Source organism: Anopheles coustani, chromosome 2, assembly GCF_943734705.1.
Source record: "Anopheles coustani chromosome 2, idAnoCousDA_361_x.2, whole genome shotgun sequence".
NCBI lineage: Eukaryota > Metazoa > Arthropoda > Insecta > Diptera > Culicidae > Anopheles > Anopheles coustani.
In genome coordinates this window covers 85879209-85902882 of record NC_071289.1, presented here as the reverse complement: position 1 = coordinate 85902882, position 23674 = coordinate 85879209, and the positions used below count along the sequence as shown (strand labels likewise).

At 43.6% G+C, this 23674-nt stretch overlaps 1 protein-coding gene across 1 annotated transcript in view; it reads right to left on the bottom strand.

Annotated features, from left to right (window-relative positions):
- LOC131265400 (uncharacterized) overlaps positions 1-23420 on the bottom strand; it is a 30257-nt gene extending 6837 nt beyond the window's left edge. The window contains exons 1-5 of the mRNA XM_058267658.1: positions 23178-23420; positions 15474-15588; positions 12563-14081; positions 2965-3176; positions 1993-2239 (exon numbers count right to left, since the gene is read on the bottom strand). Coding sequence (XP_058123641.1) covers positions 1993-2239; positions 2965-3176; positions 12563-14081; positions 15474-15588; positions 23178-23266 — 2182 coding nt within the window. The 5' untranslated portion in view covers positions 23267-23420. The remainder of the gene's footprint in view (positions 1-1992; positions 2240-2964; positions 3177-12562; positions 14082-15473; positions 15589-23177) is intronic.
- Positions 23421-23674: the final 254 nt, after the last annotated feature.

Genomic DNA, 23674 nt, shown 5'->3' with positions numbered 1-23674 from the left:
TTTGTGAAATGTTTGGAAAAGCAATAGTTAATACAAATAAATTATTTCTATGTTTTGAAAAGTGTAGGGCAGTACCTTTGCTAATGCATATATATTCATTATTCCCAAGCTATGCTGAGAATTTTCCTCTTTTTTAAATACATTTTTTTTAAACTGAATAAACGCTATTGCATCAATCTTTTTATTTTATCCCAAATAAAAACGCCAGAAGACGACTTCTGACAACTTTTTCTTCATCACAGCTCGATTCAGATAGTTCAGCTGCATCGCTTTCACATTACCAAGTTCTTTATTTACTTTCATTCGGAAGTAATACACAAACTCGTCAAGTATTTGATAAGACAAGCAAGTTTTTGGCAAAATAACTCTTGCATTAAAATTTGAAAAAAAGTACGGGGCCCTAACAGCCTGGGCCCAAATCTGCTGCTTAGTTTGCTTACCCTATGATCCGCCTCTGCGAGTAAGTCATTAGTGGTCAGGCCTTAGTGTTTCGAATTCCTATGGTGATTGAACAGTCGTTTAAGGTTTTTCAATTCGTAAAATATTTAGTAAAATATTGAAATCATCATGATCCAAACCCCCAAATAGGGCTTTTGTTCCCATCACTATGGTTTTCACTATAAATGTTTACTCACTATTCCTCAACTAGGAGGTTTATCATGGAATGAATCTTGAATTTTATCTGTCTTATCACATCTTTGTAGTGAATCGTAATGACGATAGTTTTCGATAATGTCTTGCCATTTAAAATTCATACTGTACGCAAAATCAACTAAAAATGAACCCTATTTTCCACAGTCTACAATAAACATTCACCGTATTTACACTATTTTCTTATTTTCCTGAAATGTTCCATTTACATTTCCTAGGAAGCTTGAGGACTTTTTTTTTTCAATTCAAAATGACCAATAATACTGATGCAACTATAGTTCGATGAATAATTCAAACAATTATCTGAATGTATTCTTCACTGATTGGTTTCTCTAAACTGTACCGAGGATGTGTACCATAATATCAACATAGTGGTGTTTTTTTCAACTTGAATAATCTAAACAAAATTGGTGTTATTAACACTAGAACTACCGCATTAGTCATTTTGACTGGTCCAGTTCTTTTTCAATTCCATTTATTTCTTAAGGTAAAACAATTCTACGAAATGTTAATGCATGACTCTCACGTATCCAATGGAATGATAATTTTTATGTGTTCAAAGATAAAATTTTCTTTTCAATATTGAACATAAATCGTGGTAAAGTTTCAACCGTAAAAATTGCGGTAGTTCTATTGTTAAGAACGCTCCACCAACTATTACTTACATAAGACAGCAAGAAAATGTTTAAACATGGAAATGTTATTCAAAAGTGTTTCATTTGAATGAAACTGGGCGTTTTCCGGGGAGGGGCGCACAGGAATGGTACAATTAAATTTGATGCTCGAACTGCGCTCTCATGAATGCATCATTTATTCATGCGAAAAAGGCGAACCCTATTCGCGTGCAATGTCACCAGAATGCAGTTTGGCCCGTTGCGCGATGAATGGCGCGCTAGTAAAAGTTTTATGGCGCCATCTGGTCTGGGGATGGGGATGTAACAAAAACCAAGTGGCAGGATGGACATAGTTTTTCTCGGGGTATTATTATCGGTGAAAAGTGCAGGATATTCCGTTTGCCGCTTCGTTGGCAATAAAGTTCATTCCTGGCGATGCAGAGGTGGTTGATTGGTGGCGTAACGAGGCCAAGTGTCTTTCTTCATAACTTTCTTAAGCCTTTCGAGTGCAATCTTCGATGCACGTGCGTCCTCCACCCCCACCTCCGGGAAAAGTAAATTTATTTCAAGCGCATAGCAGCAGCAGAAACACAATCGAAATGGAGACTCCGGAAAACCGAGTCGGCTGCTTGGCCTACTTTGATTAGAAGTTTCCCGATACACACAATGGGCAGGAAATAGAATGCAATAATACGGTTCCGTCGTACACACACACACACACACTCACACTCAATGCTCCGGTAGTGCTGCATGCCGAGATTCTTCTGCATAACGGGACTCATCGCGACTGCATTTGGCGGCTGGGAGGTTGCGACCGCCGTTGACGATGGCTGCTGGGGTTGCGATAACGCGCCCGCTCCGGCCGCCGGCTTAAAGCTTGACAGGTGGGTCGTCGTCGTCGCCGCCGCCGGCGTTGCACTGGAAGCTGAAGCCACCGACGGGATCCCATTGTTCGTTCGTGGGGCAGACACGTGCTGAAAAGGATGTGACAGGAAATGGTAAAGAGAAAAATAAAGCGAACCAATCAACGCATCGGACTGCAGCCGGTAGAAGGGAAAGGAAACGTCATCCATCTCCTCCTCCACCCCCCTCCCACACCCGAAGGTCTGTAAATTGGCCATCTGTTTATGCGAAACCCCCACCCGCGGGAAATGGTTTGAAAAGAAACGAACGTAATCGGTTGCCAAGGGTTGAGCTGGGAAACCCGGGTTTGGCGAGGGGTTCAGTGGGAAACGTGCCAATGTGCACGGCAGCTATTCACGTGCGTTCGATGCCCCCTTGGGGATCGGCTTGGGGAATCATTTTAAACTGGCTGCTACGGACTGCATCCGTACGTCCGCTTTATTCCGATGTCGGATGCAATGGAATAAAAATATGAAAGGATAAGTCTCCGATTGGCGGGACCGGTGGTGGGAAAGGGATCGTTGAATTCTTTTAGATGAACCACAGCTGCCGGAAGACCCCGTCGGCGGGAAGAGAGACACGATGGAGGGGGAGGTTGTCTAGTGAATTTTTTTAAAGCTGCACCCAAAACGCAAACGGAATACCAAGTGGGAGGACAATCCGACATTGGGACATCCGTGTTCCGAGTTTTGGGGGAGGTTTCGAAAGCTTAACACGAACTCACGGCGTCTCTTCCTTCTTCACACCCCCTCCGGGAGGGACTCTTTTCTTCCTTTTCCTTCCGCATTTTTCTTACCTTGTCCGCGTCGACACAGAACTCCACATGTTTTTCCTCGATCCGATTAAGTGCACATTTGAATTTGGCGTCGCCGTGGTTCGCCGCCGGTCCCGTCCCGGTGCGATCGACGGCCCGGCCGTGCAGCGCTCCCGGCAGCGTCGTGCCCTTCGGGAAGTAGTGCGTCCCCGTGCGGATGTTGATGTAGTACTCGGGCGTGTAGGAACATCCACCTGGCGCGTTTGGATGGAGAATGGAAACGGTTAGCAATTGGTTTGGGCTGTGCTTCTGTTTGGTCGCAGATAACGGAGATGAGTTGGGAATTCAAAAAAAAAAAACAAACAAAGGGAAGCAAAAAGGGTGTATCTATGGGAGGAAAGGACACACGCACACCGGAAGAGTTGAGGCAATGTTTATTCAATTTAGTAACCACCTTTAGCTTTCAGCTGACAAATGGGTGTTTTTTCCCCGCTTTTTGTTCTGTCTTTTTATGGAGCAATAAAACACCCGCTACTTGGTAGCATTTTCCCAACGTGGGTTCCTAGCGTGTGCTGTGGGTGTGGGTGGGCGGAAGTGGAAAAGCAATAAAACCACTCGTCCCCGACGTGAGAAATTGACGAAGACCGAAGACCGCAAACATGCCTTCCGTCTTCGGAGCGGTTCGCACGCTTCTTTATCTGCCAAAACCGCGCGAGCTTTCCCTTCCGCGAACGATGCTTTCCCGGATGCTGGACGGACAGATTGGATGCAATAAAATTGAACGTGTGCCACGGGAGCCGTGTCGCTTTCTTCCTGTCGTCGCAGAAGTGTTTTGCTTCTAGAGGCGGGGGCGGTATTAAATCAAGCATCGAGACAACGCGGGGTATGAATGGTCGTGCGAATGGCCATTCGGTGAATGGCAGAGGCGGGGATATGTAGTGTGACGGGCTGCGGGGTGCACGACGCAAGAAAGAATATGCTATCGATTTGAGCCGATTGTGTATCGTAATCGTTTTCTAAACGATCTTGTCAGCTGCTTGATTCATGTTCGACTTTGTTCGCTTGTTTATATTCACATGGGAAACATTTTTCCTTTGTCGGCGAGCTTTTCCTCGCGCGGGGAAATGGCACTTTGATTGGCTTTCGTATTGCATAATATTGTGGCTACGGGCGGAGGTGGAGAGCAATGCGTCGTTGAATAAGTGTAGAAGAAATGGTAGTGCACAATTGTAGTTTCAACACACAAAAAAGATTGTTTATATTATTTTATTTATTTTAAATTTTTACATAAAAAGTCTTAGCAACGAAAAATTGTTTTTTAAAAAGCAAATTAATTTTAGAGGTACATATGTAAAACAAGCATAGAATATTGTTTAAAAAACAAACTGTTTGTCAAAAACCGAAAAAAATAAGTAAGCAGTTCTACAAAAAAAACGATCCAATAATAAATTTTAAAAACCATTCAAATATATTATAAACTAACTCCAACTGCGACTTCTAAACGAAAAGAAAAAGAATTAATTTATCTATTATGAAGCCTACTCTGGTATTTATCGCCTTTCTAAACGAATTTATTGTTTAGAACAAACTACTCGAATGCTTTTTGAAAACATTAAATTTGTTGTGATGATTAAAAATACCAAAACACAATGATGGCACTGAACTGTTGTAAAATGAAATGAGAAAACGCATAGACATTAAAAAAATATAGGAACCAATTAGGTAGTGAAAGGTACGCCCTAATACTAGAAAATCAAACATGGAAAAATTACCTTTTAATATTTTCTATTTGATTTTATGTCAATTATTAAGATGCCACTATCGAAAAGTTATAAAGTGAACATTTTATCAAAATAATAAAAGGCTACGCTTTAAATATCCATTTTTAAGTCCTGTTCTACCGATGGAAAGATGTTTAGATTATTCTAAAACTTAATATTTGATTGAGTAATAAACGTTATAGTTTGAAATGAAAGATAATCAATCATCAGTTCTCTTGATGTTTATTTTAAAACTTCAAATCAAAACATTTGTTTAGCAAAGGATTGGTCTGAAATACGATAGATCAAAAAGAAGTTTCTCATCTTAGCCACAGTTTTCTTTCATCATTGAATTCCTTTTTTGTTCAACATCAGCAACGTGTGGCACGTTCCGATTACAAGTGTATTATGGATGTAAAACGATTCGATCTGATGGAAGCATCCGTCGTTTGACGCATTTAATCATGCTCCCAGCATCGTATAATCCTGATTTAGGTCGATCGATCGCCTTGACAGCAAAAAGTTTAAGCTACTTTCCGTTCCCGTTCCGGTCATCGTTCCGGCCGGCGGATCCGTCCGCTCCGATGAAGGAAGCTGTGGGGGAAAAGACACACTGAGTACCGTCCACGCTGTGCGGTTCGGTTTCAAAGCGTTCGAGACGTTTTGTTCCAAACGAGATGAGAGTTTGCTCGCTTTTATCTCCGGGTAGCCCGGTCATGAAAGAGTAATGTTTGTTCGGGTGGGGGAGGACGGCGGCTTCCGAGATGCAAAACGGTTTCCGTTTTTCCACCGCTTCTCTGCGAATGATGCGAGGTCATTTGCATACGACACGGCAATACACGGCATCCAGCGTTGACCCAAATCATGGTGTTGATGGCATTCTCGATGGAGTTTCCTTTGTCGTTGCTGGAAATCATCTTGCTGAAAGGCTCGGCTGAGCGGTCAACAACAACAACTATCCGCTCCGCTTGGTTTGGCTTCCGGGCTCTAGCGTGTAGCTGTGGTTACAGTTGACACGGCCTACGGAAATGGGAAGCCCAAATCTGTCGCCAGCACGTCAACACCGCACAGCTTCGGTTCAACCGAGAGAGCCAGGGCAGACACGAGCGACAGCATTCGGGGTAAAGGGCTCAAGTTTTTCCACCGGGCTGGCAACATCCGGTGCCCCAATCCATGCGTTTATAGCTGCGCTCTTCCGGGCCACTCGACACAAATGGGCCGAGTTTCCCGTCGCCCGTCGATTCACGAAAATTTTCCCACCCAACGCGAAGGCAGGCCCCCGGTAAACAGTTTATTAGCATACAAATGTTGATAAGTTAGCTGTGATTTTTCTTTATGTCTTCCAATGCGGGAAAAAGGGCCATTGGGGGGGAAGGGGGCGTACATTGCTTTCTCCATCGAACGCGGGGAAGGTAGAGTGTCGCAAACTCTGGCCCGAAAAACAACCCGTCCCGTCGTATGGGTTTTTTCCCGTCGCAAAACGCAAAACTTTCCCGTTCACAAACACAAGTAGCCCCATTCAAGTTCTAGCTTTTCGGCGTAGAATCGGGTGGACGTCGGAAAATCGTTCCCAGCCAAAGGGACGGGTGAGAAAATACGGGTCGCCCGGCGAAGATTGGGATCCTTTACGTCCCGACAAGTTATTATTATTTTTATTATATTTGAAAAGGTACAGGCAGTTTGTGTTCCACCTGCATTCCACCACCGAATTCCTTCCCCCTTCTTCAACGAGTCGTGGTGGTGGGAAAGTTCGTTAGGCTGCGGTGTGGTTGGTCTAGCCTGTTTTGTCCCTCGTTTGCCTACGTCCCACCTCCAAGTTGCGACAGTTTCACCCGGATGCGGGAACATATTTACGTATTGAAGAGTTTTTTGTTACGGTTGGTTTGTGTTGTGCAGAAAAAGAACAGAAAAAAAACGTCAAGGGTCGAGATTGAAAGTATCATGACGCTATGAACACAGTTTCGGAATGTTTGGAATGGATGGACTTTGTACCCCCCTTTCGTTCACCTGTGGGCCAGAATTTTCCAATAAGCTCTAATGTGGCATGCGTGCACCGAGCGGAAGAGGTAATACCCTTTACGGCGCCATTCGCCATTCAGCCGAATGAAGTGATTGTGAACTTTTGCCGGCAATAAGCAATAATCATTTAAATGTAAGCTTCCGAGTGGGAGAGTTGTGTGTATGCGTTTGTAGGAAAATTGAAAACAGAAATCGAGCTTGCATCGCTATCGTTCTTTTGTAGGCTTTTCTCGTTAGGCGGAATGGAAAGACAAGCATTCGTGCAGGAAAGCGGGGAAATGTTTGCAATCTTGTTTTTCGAACTAGCAAATGTTGCATTACTTTTCCTCTTCCTTTTATCTCTCGTATTGAGTTGTCCTTAGTCGTGGCGTTAACATTCCTTTTTTAATATATAAAATGAATATGTTTATGCAAGCCCCTCATAAAATCATCCACCTCAAACTTTCATGCTCTGTTCGTTAAATAATAATAAAGGGATTCCCTTGATTTATCCGAGTGTGGGATTGTTTGAAAAACATGTTTTTACGAGCATCCCTTATGGGTTGAAATTTTACGTGAAGGTTTATATGCAAAAGTGGATCCATTAACCCATTAGAAGGGACACCCTGGTCGGGACGGGTTTAGTCGAAGCCTTTTCGGGAAAAAGGGCGTACTTTTTAACACAATCTCTCGGTGACGTCACTATGATCATACCAATGGATAAAAAGATAAGACACGTTTTTTTTTAAAAGATTTTTTTTATCGAAAAGTGAAATCGAGTAAACACTAAATATTCCAATAAAAATCCGATAATTTTTTTTTCATGATTCTTACTAAACTCCGGCTACGACATCCTAACAACCGAAGAATAATTAGTTGTTACAATATGATTTAATGTTATTGCTCGTTTTTCTAAATTATTTTATGCTTTACAAGTATTTATGGCTTAAAAGCTTTATATAACTAATTTTTATGTTTATTTTTAAAATTTCAAAAGATTGATAATTTTAAAACAAATTGATTGCTGTTTGTTATAAAATGTTAACATACAAAGAAATCAACTAAAAAATTGGCATTCAAAAGCGGAACAAAATGGTGAAGACTTTTACAAGTTCCCTCGGTGACGTCACCATGGTCAAACATGCCGATGGATGGAAAATCAACCGAATCACACGTACATCGCCCTTGTGTGTTCGAAAAATCAATAAAACTCGTACTAAGTTGTCGTGGGACGTTTCGGTGGAATGTGCGGGTGTCTGTGTGGCATACGACGTTGAGTTTGAGCAGATGGTAGCGTAAAAGTTCCCAACTTGGACGAAAAAGTCGCATTCCAACAGACATGAGGACCCGATACGGGGGAGACTATTTCGGCGTTTATTTCCGTCCACGATCGAGGGAAAGTCCCCCAGTGCCTATGTTTAAACCGAGAGCGCGTGGGGGTTGGGGGAAAATGCTTCCGCCAAAAATCACGGAAAACGCAAAATGGAGCAACAGGAGCTTGATTATTGGTTTCGTTAGGTCGCGGTTCTGGGATAGACGAAGGACGAAGGACGAAGGACTCTCCCGAAAGCGAAAGCGGAAAACGTCCAAAAGCGGGATGATGTGACAGGTTTCACTCTCGCTCCAACATGACTTGACAATTACACGTACCCTGCCCAATTGGAGAATTCAATTTATCGTATAATTTTGACGAAACGGATCATTATTTCCCGCCAGGCGGGGTGGGAGAAAATCTGTGGCAGGAAATCGAGCATACGATCCCGGAGTCGGTGCAATGGTGGACGTGGATTAACGGGAAGTTTGATTGATCGCTGGAGAAAAGTGCCACCGTCATCGGCCGACGGGTTCAAGACGCCCGTTTTCCCGTAAGAACTTGCGCGACTATTGTTTTTGCTCACCACCGGGGAAAAACTTCTCGTAAAAGAAACTGCTCGTTCACGATCGAGGGGTTTTCCACTGTTGTTTCGATAAGCCGCCAGCGAGTTTAGTCTGTTGTTGTGCACCAACTAGCCGTTTCCCAGTAAAGCTGTCAAAGAGGGTAGATAATTTTCCCTAGTTGCTATGGGAACCACCAAAGCAAACCACTCGGAAGAAGCACGCAGCAGACAGTTTGTGAGGTTGAAATTTTCCGAAAGAAAAGCACCCAGTAATCTTGCGCCACAAAATGAGGCCAAGCTGGTCCGAGACAATGTATTGTTTTGGGGTGGGTTTTTCCTCCGGTTCCGAGAAGGCGAACACGGGAAATATCACGATGGTGGGCGAATTCTTCGCTGGCGAAGAGCCCGGCGTGAAACTTATGCTCGGTGAGGATTCCATTACCGGTTGCTGGCGCAGATCCCGAGGCACTGGAGGCAGTCAAGTAAATCACATTAGCATAAATGTACTACCTTGATGTTGTGTGTGCGTGTGTTTTTTGCTGCCTTCACGCAAGGTACGCACCAAACCTGAGTGAAGCTCCGGCAAACGGAAGACCGGAAGTGGCTGGCCATTACGGGTACGAAAGGTTGCGCCAGCGAATCAAGCTTCTCCCGGTCGGACACGGACCCTTGGATAAATATGAGATGAGTGATGATGGAAAAGGTACCTCTCATCTCGCACTTGGCACGAAGTGGTTGAGGAATGTTTGGCGCAAGACGGGTGGACTGGCGGGGTTTTTCCTTTCGGCACCCAACCCGGTCGATTGTCGACCCGAGGGAAACGGGAGCTGGGGAGCTTGAAGGTGGCCGACAAAAGGATAATAATCCTACAAATTACGAACACATTACCATATGCAAATCGGGTCCCGTTCGAATGTCAGTTTTGCGCTCGGCACGGTTTCACGTTTCCGTCTTTTGGTGAACTTTTCGTTTGCTACCGTTGGAATGACGCCATTGGGGTGCTTCCCTTTGTTCTAGAGATTTTTTTTCTTTTTGTACATTTTACATGATTTTCCAACTCCCCGAAAAGTTTGGTGGCAGTTGCGACGCGAGGGAACACTGGCCTGCCAACAGCTACGGCTACGCTCCCTTCGCACAAAGTTAAACCAAGGGGATAAATCTACCGTCCCATTTTTGAACTCTCAGGTTTGGGAGGGAGTTCGTCCCCCCAGAACTTTGTAGGGTCGGTTATGATGGAAAGGAGGCGATTTATTTTCCAGGTGCAGTACGGTTGCGAGGAGGTTTGCGCCAAAGCACGCAGTGGAGGGAACCGTAATGAGTGAATTTAACAAGGGCATCGCTGTAACGAGGGGTGCTACATCGATGTATCTGGTTTGGCGCCGGATTGGAGAACATTAAACAAGCTATTAAGTTGTTTCCATGCGAGCTCCAAAGAAATGGTTCATTTTCGGGCAAAGAACAAATCCACGAAAAACATTCGCTAAATTATTCATAACGGTGTGTAACACATTCAGTTGATATAACGTTTTTGCTGCGTGTTCGTTAGTATACAATGAAAAAAATATGAAAAATATTTTTAATTTCAAAGAGATGTGGCCTGTGAATCAAATACAAGAAAAGATATATTGATACAAGAAAATGGAGAATTCTAAAATTATGACTTAATACAGATTCGTACTATGTAATGCACTATCTTTATCTGACAAATAAACGACCAAATATAGTCGAAACTGGGTCTATACAAGACGCTTATAGTTCCAATGTTGTCTAAGCTTAAGGAAACCTTACTTATGAACACGAGCTTAAGCAGAACTAGAACAGTTCTTCACTTCGCTTTGGCTTAAATAAATTATATATGAACGAAATCAATTAAACACTTACTTATAAAGGTACTTATTTTAGACCTATTTCGTAAGGTCATTCCATTCCATTAGATGTCATTCTGGAAAAGCTTATAACACAGTGCAAGTATCCAAGCTGATGCCATTTTTGTCGTAGCCCAAGAAACCGATCGTAAATGAAACTGTTTCAAGCTGATCAGTCATTGTTTAAACTACAAGTTGTAAAGCATTAGAAACAGATTTAAATCTGTTCACCCGACGAATCGACGGGTGTGTAGTTTCGCTGACCAACAGTTATTAAAACACCACCGGGACTCGTAGTGTCAAAATCCGGGATACGGTCAAATTTTAAGAAAACTTGTCTTTAGCCAAATTTTACGTTCAAAAATGTTTTACTAAATGTTCTCCACATTCACCAACAAACTATGCTTTTGATTTTTAAAATTATAATTAGACTATTTCTACTGCAAATTCGCAGAAAACTTTGGCCGAGTTGTGCCGAAACATGACGGTATTTCCATGTCAAATATCTTTCTTTCTTTCTCTTTCTTTCTTCTTGGCGTAACGACCTCTTGGTCATGCCTGCCCGTTAAGGGCTTACGAGACTTGTTTCCCTGTTGTACGTGGATAGTCAGTCCTCTCATACAGGGGAGGGTCCGGTCTCGGTTGGGATTCGAACCCACACCATGTCAAATATACGGTCCTTAACTACGCTAAGAATACATAGAGATTGGACTATACAATCACAAAGAAAAACCATGATCATCTAACTAATGGCAGTATATAGTGGACACGTTGACTGCCAAGCGTTTTTAGCACACTGTTTTAATACTATCTTTTATAATAAAATTAGTTTATAACATATAGTAGAGCTTTCTATGTTGCATTTTCATTTATTTTGTGGCAAAAACTGTTTGCTGCTAATTACAGCTGGCTATAAAAAAGATAGATTATGTTGATGATGATAAATTGTTTCAAAGTAGTTCTTTTCAACATTAAAAAGGAACTTCTTCTGAAAAATTTGGAAGCTTCACGTCGGGAACCTTACGTTAAGCTACTAAGAAAATATAAAGCAGACTAATTCTCTTCTAGCAGCGACCATTCTCTTCTTAAAACAGGGCTACATTTATTCTCTGTCATGGTCTTTGTTCTCAGTCATTTTCAAGAAACATTGCCTCGGCTATTCCTCTTCTTTAAAAAAAACCTCTTCCAAAGAATATGTGAAGGAAGCAGTGATTGCATTTGCGAAATAGATTAATTAAATTTATCGCCACATAAACCTCGATCCGGTTTGTCCACTACGGCCTGTTTAAACTGTCATAGTTTTATTACGTTATTGGCATGTCGGGTCGATTTCTTTCGACGATTTTCCCGATTGCGGATCATAAAACCCACCAATTACCATAAGACGGGCGAAAAGAAACAGATTGTAAAACTAACCGTGGCTCGGCGAACGCGGCCTCGTAGGAGTGAGTCGGGCCCTATTGCAAGTTGATTAACTTTTATGGACACCGATAGTTAAAGAATGTCCAAGCGGGAGTTTTATGGACGGGCCACACTCCGCCACTCTGCCAACGGAACCCATTGAAATTAAGAGAAAAGCAAACAGACCGGGAGAGCGAGAGGATAATATACCACATCCGGGTTCCACTAAAAGGAACCGACGACAAAGCCAGCATCGATCGGTTGTCGTTGATTGCGCAGCCCCAAAACGTTGGAAGGAGGAGGAGGAGGAGGGCATAAAAAAATATAATGGCACATCATAAAACTGAAGACGGATTAAACGGTATCGGAGGCGTGTCGGAGTGAACTGAGCGTCGGTCAAGTTTGTCGTTGCGAGCGCACAAGTGCATGTGGTTTATGGCATATGTGGGGAAAGGAAGCACGAAGGAAGTTTGGTGCGTATTTACGAGAATGTTGATTGGAAGTAGATAAAACTGTTATCCTGCCCGCACGTGAAAGCGCCACGAGACGGTCGGTTGGAAGGATACCGTCGCTCTTTTAGTACTGTTGACTTTGGAGGGTAGAGGAAGTTCGTTGCGAAATAGCCACCTCGGGGAAGTGGCTTGATCTTGCGTCTTGCGCTTGCCATAAAGTGCACCAGGGATAGGGTGGTTAGGCGTAGGGGGGGGTAAAAGTTTCCCGTCACTTGTGACACACTTACCGGGCGACGTGCCGTCGGTGGAGTATCCGGTCGAGTAAGCACTCTCCGGCGACGACAGTGTGTGACCCATCGGGTGCGCCGTCCCGTGCGGGTGGTGGTGATGGTGCGTCGCTGATGGATGGTGCAGCAGATGGTGCGCACCGGCCCCGGCGGCGGTGGGTGGTTGCGGTGGCGACGGGGAGGACGACACCGGGGGTGCCGGGGCCGGTGGATGCAGATGTGTCGTGACGTTATTGATTTGGTTTGGCTGATGCGGATGCTGATAGGAGGGTCCGTTGGCGGTGTTGCCGGGCGGTGGCGGTGGGGGGTGGGCGGTCGTAGAGTTGCCGCTGCTGCTGCTGCTGTTGGTGTTGTTGTTATTTACATGATTCAATTTACTGCCACCGTCGGAGCGGGCGCCCGTCAGTTTGTGGAACTTGCTGGCGAAGGTGGAAGTCAGCGAGCTTCCGGTGCCGGTGCCACCGGCCCCCTTGCCCGCCACGTCAAAGTGGACGTTATTGTTATTGTTATTGTTATTGCCATTGATAATGCGATTACGGGGGGTGAGGGGCGAGGCGGTCGGTTTACTTCCGCCAGCTGCACCGGAGCAGCCATTAACGGAAGTCACCGCTGCTGGAACCGGTGGGCTGTTGGGTGGTATCGGGTACACCGGGTTATTGTTGATGCCATTGTGTTGCAGGTGGTTGTGCTGCTGCTGCTGTTGTTGATGATGTTGGTCGTAGTACGGACCTCCGCCATATTGTGGCTGGTGCAAAACTTTGCCATGTTTGCTTTCCCCATTCGAGGGCGGCTTTGGGTGGTGGTGTTGTTGGTGTTGGTGATAGTGGGCGAGCGCACCGTTGAGCATGTGATTATTGTTATTATTGCCGGCGGTGGTGGCGGCGAAGTTATTGTTGCCATGATGATATTGATGGTGGTGTTGGTTGGAATGGTTGCCCGAGGCGACGGATGACGACGAGGACGAGCTGATGCGGGCCGTGGCCGGATGGAGGCGCTTGATGCGATGGTGGCTGGCGTCGAGCGAGTGCAGGTCCTCGAGCAGCTCGTTGCTGGAGCTGGTCGCGGGCGAGTAGTTGCCGTGGCCGGTGCCGTTCACCGCCAGGTGGCCGTGGCTCTGGTGGCCGACGGTGGAGCTCGCGCCGGTCATGACGCTCGAGGGGCCGGTGCTGGCGGAGTGGAAGTCAAAGTCCGGCATGCCGTAGGGCATTGGCCCACCGTCGGCGAACGAGTCGACGCTCTTGGAGTAGTACACGTTGGCGGGCGGACGGCCAGACTCGAGCGTGTACGACGATCCGTTGCGCGAGATGCTTTTGGGCGACGAAAACGCGTGGTGCTGCTGCTGGCTGTTCGACGACTGCGTTGCTCCGTTCGCGCACGTGCTCATCCAGTACTGGGCGCCTCCACCGTTCGGCTGCTGGCCACTGTTGGCGATCCGGTGCTGGATGGGGAAGTGATCGGATTTCGGTGAAATCGGCACATTGTCCTGGTTCGGCGAATGCCAACCGCGCCGGCTGGTTGTCTGTGGGCGAAGAAGATAATTTGTTTGAACGAATCAGTTATGTCGCTTTGTGACACCTTGCCATAAACACGTGGATAAAGGATGACCAAGAGTTACTATTTTTTGTAAATGGTTGAAAGTGATATTTTCAAATGAAGTAGCAATTTTGTAATCCCGAAAGTAAAGTATTATTTGAAACCTATTTTCGTTTAATTTTTACTTTTGGGTATATAATTATTTGTTTGTGATTAACTAATTTTATCATACTTGAAGTTATTCGTCTACTCAGTTTATTTGCCACAGTGTGACTTACTAGCGTGCTCTCATTAATTAAAATAACTCAGGTTAAGGAAGTTTCAATCGTTTCTTTTTCAGAAAAAATGTGTGATATAATGAACAAACTCGATAATATATTCAAATGTTTACGGGTCGGCTAAAATAAGTTGGCAGGCCGAACTTGGCTGCCTGGTCTAAACCATCAAATTTGGTTTTAAGGCATAAAAAATTGTCTTTAACTCTGGATTTGAACAGGCAGGTTATTAATTTAAATAATTAGAAGTTGTTGTCAGAACAAATTGATGGCTATTTTTGACTTTTCCTTTTTTTTTTGAATGTATTTCAAATTTTTGTAAAAGAGCTTTTCTGAACGTTTTTATTGCTGTATATAATATTACACATTTATATATTAGACAAAATCACACAGACAAATAGGCTACGGACTCGTCAGTCGAAGAGAAAATAAAAATATGATGGTTATTTTATAACTACTTTGTTTGAATTTAGTATCAATATGTTTTTTTTTTAATTTTTTTTACTTCAAATAATAGTCAAAGAAAAGAAATGTTAAATTTCTAAATATTTTCTAAAACATGCTTGATCCAATCGAATTTCTTGACAGCATGAAACACGAGTGAACTACACACCCATACAAATGGCAAACGATCGATGTCGCAGTAAAGTAGAGTTTGCCAAAAAAATAAAAAAAACTAGATTTGCTTTTCCATTTTCGCTTGGTGCATTTCTTTAAGCTTGCAATTAAAATGGTGCACAAGAGATGCCGCAAAAAAAGGTTTCTCTCGGGAAAAAGTGTTTCCTCACTTGCACTTCCAGTTTCACGTTCCATGCGCAAAAAGTGCAGTTTGACTTTTTTCGTAATCCACAGCAGGATTAAAAGTTCGTACAGTCTCGTAGGACGTGATGAGAACAAAGGGGAAATAACGATATTGACGATGCCAGAATAGTTTTTAACTCTGCACACAAACGAAGTTAGTGTTAAAAATTGGAAAACCGCTTGAACGTGAAACTTTCATTACAGTAAGTATTAAAAACGACACTTTAAACTTGACATTTTGTACCAGAAAAACTTATTTATTAGAATAAATTGGCGATCGCTTAATAATCGTGCAAACTTACATGATTCTGAATTGGTGAGACCTCGCTGCGTCTTGCAGGACTACCGATGGTCGAATCGCCCGTGAATGTTCCACTCTTGTAGCCATTTTGTGCCGTCAGGACACCGTAGTTATTGCTGCAAAAGGGGGTGAAAAACGTGTAACAGATAAATTGAAATTCAAATATATTGGAATTGTTTCTCTATAGATGAAAGAATGCAAAGAATAATAGCCCTCGATCGATGCAGTTCGGCCCGATGGATGTTCGTGGAGATAAATTGAAATGTACCGATATAAATAATCCTGCGCAAGGTAATTTTTCAGCGAAACCGAGCGAAATGAAGCGAAATTAATTATTCAACCGTTCACAAATTAGTACCCTTTGTCCGTATGGTATGGGATTAACTCTCGTTTGTTCGACGATCGCGGTCCGCCATGTTTGCTCGTTGGAAAAGAATTTCACCAAGCATTTCATCAATTATCGGACAGGAGAAACTGATCAAATATTTGTGTTCGCAAATTACAGCAGTCGGCGTCGCAGCTGCTCCCCACTTTTGGAAGTTATTCCGTTTTCTACAAGAGAACAAAGTTTGTAACGAATCAACTTAGAAAGCAACTAAAGCTGACAAATTTAATTTATATTTCCCGGGAGAAACCAACCTCAGATATACTAATTCAATTGCGCGCGGGGCAAGTAAAACGTTTTCCCGGGGATGGACGATCGGTGGTTTTTCTCGCCACTTCCAGACACTTTTCCGCACCGTTTGTGTGCGTGGCGTACGTGCCACGCGTGGCGAGTACGTGGGGCGATTTGGGCAGATGGGAAAACATGTTTCTTGCCCAGAGAAAAAAGAGGAACAAAGCCACGAAAACAAGATGAAGGAAATGAAACTTCACAGTCATGTTGTTAAATTAGTTTCTTTTGGCGCCTTCGAACGGTGTGTTTCGCTGACGTTTGTTTCGCTGGAGTTTGTCGGACTACCGATTTAATGGCCGACGCTTCGTGTCGCCCCCGGAGGAGAAAGACCTCCGGTTCAGCGTGCAAACGGTAATGATAGTAATGTTTGCGATGGTTTATGTTATCATACATCTTGACGTCTCATTCACGTCCCTTCACGCGAGCGGGAACGAGTGGTTCAAAGAGAAAGGCACGAACTCAAACAGTTTTATCCATCACACATTTTGGTCTTTCTTTTTTTTATCAAAAATTGATAGCCTTACGCTTACCGTCCGCTCGGTATTGGAATTTAGGACGCACTACCGAAAGCGTTTACATACGGATATGCGGGCTACGTGCCGGCGAAACGGCGACGGCTCTCGGTGGTTTTTGCCTAATCCATTTTTGTTTTCTGCCGTAAAAATAGGAAAAGAGAACCTAACGAAAAGATAACGAGGAGGAATCGTTAAATATATTGCTTCCACTCGTGGGGGACTATTTTTCTATCGGTAACCGCGCCACCGGACGTTCGGATTAGTTTGTAGTGGTGAAGAAGGGGAAAAAAATGTCCATCCCATTCCTCCGGGAAAGACTAAGGCTAGATTAGATCGTCCAACGGGTGCACCAGGCACAACTTTCTCGGCTGCAATTTTCTGTCTTCGGAAAACTTCTGCAAGCCGCTCCATCGAGAACCGTGTTCCCTTGGTCCTCCGGTTGTGGTCACTTTTCTCTTATCTTCTCGTATGTGGTTTGATAGCGTCCCAAAGGGTGGGGTGTTGGGCCGTCTGGCAGTCATTTCGGTGGTCCCTCGGCGAGGGGCAGTCATTTCGGTGGTCCCTCGGTTGGTTTAGCGATAAATTTTTATAAGCACAATTCCCGGTGGAAAAATAAAAACCCAAAAGCCTCCGCTCAGCCGAGGCTGGAGTATGAGAATGAAAGGGGGGAAATTTGAAAGAACAGTGGCTGCTAGCGTTTGAAAGAAAATTAATAGAATGGTATGTGCACGCTGAAAGGACACAAATACAAGAACAAAAAACTGAAATTTCAAGCAGATTGTGATTTGTCCAACATTATGAGTTATTTACACGAAAGATTTTGGCAGGAAAAATAAAATAAACCGGTTTGAAACTATCAACTACAACAATGGAAATAGAAATGTTTAACCTGATTAAAGTTTAAACCAAGTTCATTAGATTAGAAAAATAATGTAGTGACTTTAATATTGTATCTTTCCACAACATAATTTAAATTGATTCTTTGAGATGTGTCTCTTTGAGAAAACTCTTATCATTTGACTGTGTAACTGGTTTTTTTAAATAGGTTTCTTTAATCTCTTTAATTAAAAATTTTCTTATCCACCATTTCATTGGCCATCTAATCAAAGAAACAAGTTCTTTCTGAAGCTTTCAATTTACAGGACATGCTGTCTCTAGCAAAATAACAAAACACCAACAGGGAAGATTGCAGCCACTCTGGAACAGTAAATGGAACAAATTAAATCCGGCGGGACACGTTTCGATCGTGAAGATTGCTGTGGTGGAATGGAAAAACTTGAAAAAAGCCGGAACTCACACCGAGTTAAATGCAGAAAGAACGCCACTGGAAACCGAAATGAAGCGCGGAATAGAAAAGAAGCGACGCATGTGTGCGATGGGGAAAGACAAGCTCATAAATGTTATCACATCTCTGTGGAATGGAGCCAATGGCGGTAGTGGAGAACATTATCACCATCCTCCCAAACGGGGGGGAAAACTTGAAGAGGAAAAACACCACGACGCGCTCGTGAAAGACCGCTCGGCATTGGGCAATGAACAGGAAAAGCCAAGCACGGCGGCTAAATTGCGTGTTTAGCATGGTTACTTTAAGAATCGATTAGTTTTAATGTTGCACAGCTTCATCTCTAGATTGCCGTGCTTCCGTTGAATTGTTGCGTTTATGTTATGAAAATGTACCGAACAAAAACACGCCATTGTGCGATTAGGAGCATTACGGCTTAAATATTATCATGTTTTCGCGCATTGGATTAATCTTCGAATCTCATACACCTTCCGATAAATGTAACAACCAAATTTGATTTAAAATCGTTCCATTCAAAACCTGCCATTTATAGTTAGCTTCGGTAACACGAACGCTAAACGCACTACCTGTCAGCGTATGGAATTGAATTTGACCCACCAGGAAAATTCATAAGCCCCCTCCCCAAAACCACCCCTTTTCATGGACGGAAATCCCTTAGTTAACGGATGCAGATGTCAGCAAAGTTGAAATGCGACGTGACGGGACAGAAATTGTAACTGGATTTCATTTACGCGCTGGAATCGCATTAGTCCGAATCCTGCTGCTCATGCATGATGAATGACGTTTACAGGGAACATACAAGCTGTCTACGGGTTTGAGGAAGGTTCATGTAAATGCATTCAGTGGCGGGTCTGCATTCGGTGTTCGTTGTGTTATCTGTGTTTAAAGGTTTGTTTGTATTTTTCGGAACGATTTCATGATGCAAGGATGCACAGTAGTTTTTGGTAGAAAATGAATCCAAGCGTCAAAATTGGGATAATAAAATCTCTCTAACATATAAAGAAATATGTAGATAGCTAAACCAGAAGGTCAACTTGTGAAATCGAACAAACGATTCTTCTTCGTAAAAAATGTCCAAAATCTTCCCAGTTTTGAAGGGTATATTTAAATATTTCCAGTAGGGTGAAGGTACCAATAGTGGTGCACTGAGTAATGTAACTAACAATATGATGTAATTTGTGTTAACAACACAATATTTTACATATTTGTACCAATTATGATCGAAACACGACTTTTCTTCTGGATAACATCTATTTTCGCAGTAAAACATAAAAAATAGACAAGAAAAGCGCATATTTCTTCCGAGTTGGTTGCTCCTATAATGGTGATATGGTTCCTATAGTTGCACTTACCCAACGATAAATAAAAATAAATCAAACAGATTTAAAGAAATCAAGGCTGCCTGTAATCTGGAATTGTGTGAAGTATTTTTTCTAACAAAATCTGTTTTAACGGGAAAGATGTCAACCAAGAGCGGGCCGTCCCCGGCTTTGGAGAAATTACTATCCAGAAAAAACTCTCTTCTAAGGCTTAAGGTGTCAAAGCAAATGAAAATAAGATTTCAGCTAAGCTACCTGTGCCTAAAGATACCTGAAATTGAGCACAAGAAGCGACCACTGAGAAGTTTTCAGTTTCCACTTCGCCATCATCCGAAACGCAAAGCCTGCTATTTCAAAACACTCCAGCTTTATTGACATAATTTTAAATACTCCAAATGACGGGAGGCCTCCAGTTGGGTGGACAGGCGGTGGTGCAAAGCTCATAAATAAAGCTCAAGAGTCAATTAGACCGAAATTACTGCTGCTCGGTCTCGTGGTAAATACGCCGAGCAGGGAAGCGAACAGGCAAATTGCCAACTCCCACCATCGATACCCTCTCTCGGCCCAAGGAGAGAAAATCCGTCTAGACGCTAGACAATGTACGGTGGACTTATCGGAAAGCGGCCGAAATCTTTGCAGCCAAAACCACTCAACACATGCCGATTATTGGCCGATCGATAGGCAGAAGAATTTCGGATCCGGGCGGTTGAGAATTTTCCGCTCGGCTGGAAAAAGCATTCCAGGCACATACAGTATATTTCCCGCACGCTTGGCCTCGGGTTAGATATAATCGACGTATCGATTTTCTTCATTGTTGGCTCGTAAAACGGCTCGGCTTCCGGCTCCGACTCCGGTTTCGTTTCCTTGAAGAGCCTCGAACGCCGACACGTTGAAAGATGGCACTTAATTGAAGCGTAAAATCAAATCGTGCCGTTGTGCGCGATGACGTCTGTCACTTGAAAGCCTAATTTTTCCGTTTCTTTTTCTCTCGACCCCACTTGGGCTCCTTCACGCGGTGATGGATGATCTGTTTCTCCATCAGCAGCGTCGGCTCGACTTATCGAGTTAGTGTGGCACGGGTTTTGGAGCCGGTGCAAATGTGTGAGGAAAAATGTCGAGGAAAATAAGGCTGCGATTGTTTTGCGCACTCAGCAGTTTTTTTCAGTTTTGCAGTACTCTGAACCGGCACCGGGTGGTTTGGGTTTGGGAAAGCGTCTTTCACTGCACATGGAAGCATGCCAGGAAAGCGCTACGACATCCTCGGAGACAGCCTTGCGAGACGTGATCCTAGAGCGCTAGAAAACAATATAAACAAACGTGCCGGGAAAAAAAGGGCACATCTTCCAACCAACCGAGCACACACAGATGATGGATTGTTTGGCGCATAAAAATGGAAAAGCCCTGTTCTAGAGCGGAAATTGAACGGCGGGGGAAAAGGCAAGACAAAAGCTCCTCGGGAAAAGCAAACATTGTCTGGGTTTTGGAAAGGTTCCAATTGCACCGCACCGCGGAGTGGAGTGTTGTGATGAGACACGCTGGGAACCGAATTTTTCCCAGCCGTATGTGGACCGCCTTTCCGAGTTTTCCGACACACGGGGTGGCCGACGGAAAGCGACATGACAGAAGTTTTCGTCATTGGAAAACCGCAAGCGTTTGTTGTCTCGTAGGCCGTAATGTTCATCATCTGCCGGGGTTTTTCATCAGCAGCTGCATCATCTTCATCACCGTGCACCTCATTCGGATGATGCTGTCTCTTGTATGTTTCGATTTTCCACCCTCCGTTTTCATTACCACACGGGTTTTCATTCACCTTTTTCTCAGCCGGAGGAAAACAAAACCCCCACCATTGTTTCATCGTGGAATCATTTCAAGGCTTCTGATACAGGGCTTCGTTTTGGCAGCGAAAAGCATCATACTGTGTGTGGTGGTTTTTCCTATGCACCCTTCCCTCACCCATCGCGAAAAGTTGAGTAATGAAAAACTGTCTACCGTCGTCCATCAGTCTCCGTCGCCCGCGAACAACGAGCCCGAAAACTTTTCATGTTAGAGCGGCAATGAATGTTTTCCCTCGTACAAGCGGCTCGGTTTTTGGGCGTTAAAAATGTTGGAAAAAGTACACTCGTAAATGTTAATACACACCCTGGCATTTGTGGAAACATGTCGGCAAAGCCGGACCGCCAACGCAGTCTAGAGAGTAGAATGTGCGGAGCAGCAAAGAATGCACGATTGAAATTCCTATGGTTTCGCGAATATTTGCTCGTAAAGCGAGTCGAGGGAGAACGAAAGCTCTCTTTATTTGTTTTATATTTTATATTAAATATTAAATCTCCCTTCACCCCCAAAACGGTTGGGGTAAGGAATCTCTCTCGAGGACATTATCTGTTATTTATATTTGTACAATCAGCGACCGAGGTTCATGAGAACAAATTGTGAATAATGAAATTAATAAATATACGCATGACCACAATAAACTGGACGCTTCCAAACCATACTTAACTAACTTCGACAATTGATTGTTCCGTTTGTTGGTTACATCTCGGATGTACATTCGAATGCGTACGACTTGCACATACTATTACTACAAAACCCCCCCCGGCCAATCAAGTTTAAATTGCACATAAGCCGATTATGGTCGTTAGATACTTTGATCGTGTCCTTTGACCGGAACGCAGAACCAGAAGCCGGCATCCCAATCTGCATTGCACCGGAAAAGCTAGGAAAACCCACGTCGCCGCTGCAGTGCAGGGCGGAAAAGTGAAAGTTAAATGATGCCGCACGGGGCACGTTCCAGGTTACGTGCGACGGCAGCAAATGATGATTCGAATCTCGCTCGGATTGGCTGCGGGCAGTACTTGCTTTCGATTTTGCACGACCAGCTCCGGTTCGGTCTGATGAGCTTTCGGTTTCATTATTTGTATTTCGAATCACTACCGGGCCCCTGCTCGCTGGCGTAGAGCATCCCTGGGAAAATTGTTCTACCGACGCTGCATTTTGGCGATAGGTGGTTCTGAACCATCGATTTTGCTCCATTTTCTGCACAAAAGAAAATTGTTGCCAGACGTCTTATGCAACACACGCCGACACACAATCCCCAGTTGAAAGTGTTTCGGTGTTTCGGAAACTTTGGGCTTGGGAAAAGTAATTTCACTGCTGGGATTGAAAAACGGGGATGCCTCGAGGCTGTTTCCGAAATGGAAGCTGCCTCTTTACGGCCTAGTTGCGTCGAACAGTGAGCATTTGTGAAACATCTCTGGTTTTGTAACTATTTACTCGTTTTTATTTTGAATATTTAACACGTTGACTGCCATGTCTATCATTTTTGATAGCCACCTGTCATTAGTTTTAAAAAGTTTTTACCTCAAAATAAATGAAAATGCAACATAAAAACTATAGTAATAGAAAAATTCCGAATTGTTTAATAAGCTAAGCCTTTGTTTAATCTTTGAAAACCGACAGTTTAATGAATGTTAAAAATAAATTTGATCAAAAACGATTGTAAAGAAAAAGTAAGTTAAAAATGCTTCGCAGTCAACGTGTAAAATTATTTTCAAATCTAAATGAAAAAGTCACAAAAGAAAAACTAACTTGTATCTTGCTTAAGAAAAACTGACCAAATGAACAGTGTGAAATGTAAGTTTTAGTTATGAAAATATAGGAAAATAGCATGATATCTCGTTAAAAAGTTCGGTAGCAAATCCGGAAAAGTATTGTGAACACTCTCGTTCGTTCTGCTTCCATAGTTCCGTTTTCCGTTAACTCTTTCCTGTCCTACGCTCAATGGAAATCTTCGACGAGTCCTTGCCGGAAGGCATTTGCTGCGTCTGCCAACTCCTACCCCACCCCGAGGCACCCAGGCTTTCCCGGAAAATTTCCTACATCCGCTTCAACTTACCCACTGTTTCCGGTTTTATTTTTGTTTCCCTTTTTTCTCGGTCGCACAATATGATTTTCCATCCATGATCGCAATTTGGAACCGAACATTTTTCGTTTCCCCACGGACTCATGCACGGCAGATGCGCTTGTTGTTCGGTTATCTAAATTCCTTCCTGTTTTGCTTCTTTCACTCCTTTTTCTTCACTGAGGCGGCGTTCAGAGGTTATGTCGTTGCCGTGACGTCACTACTGTAGGGAAAGTGTAAGTGGTAAGAACTGCGTTAAATTGTGACAGTTCGGTTGTTTTTTTTTGCACAAGTTTTGTGGAATGTTTTTTTTTTGAGTTTGTTAACTTTCTCCCACTGCACTAGCCGATTGTTCGAGTTACTTCACTGTGAGTTTCTTTTTTTTTACAAAAGGACTAACATTCCTCGTCCACCACAAGGGCTTTTTGTTCAATTGTCACTAGGACGATGTGTCCTTCCCTTATCAGTGTCCTCTGGGGACGAACAAAAGA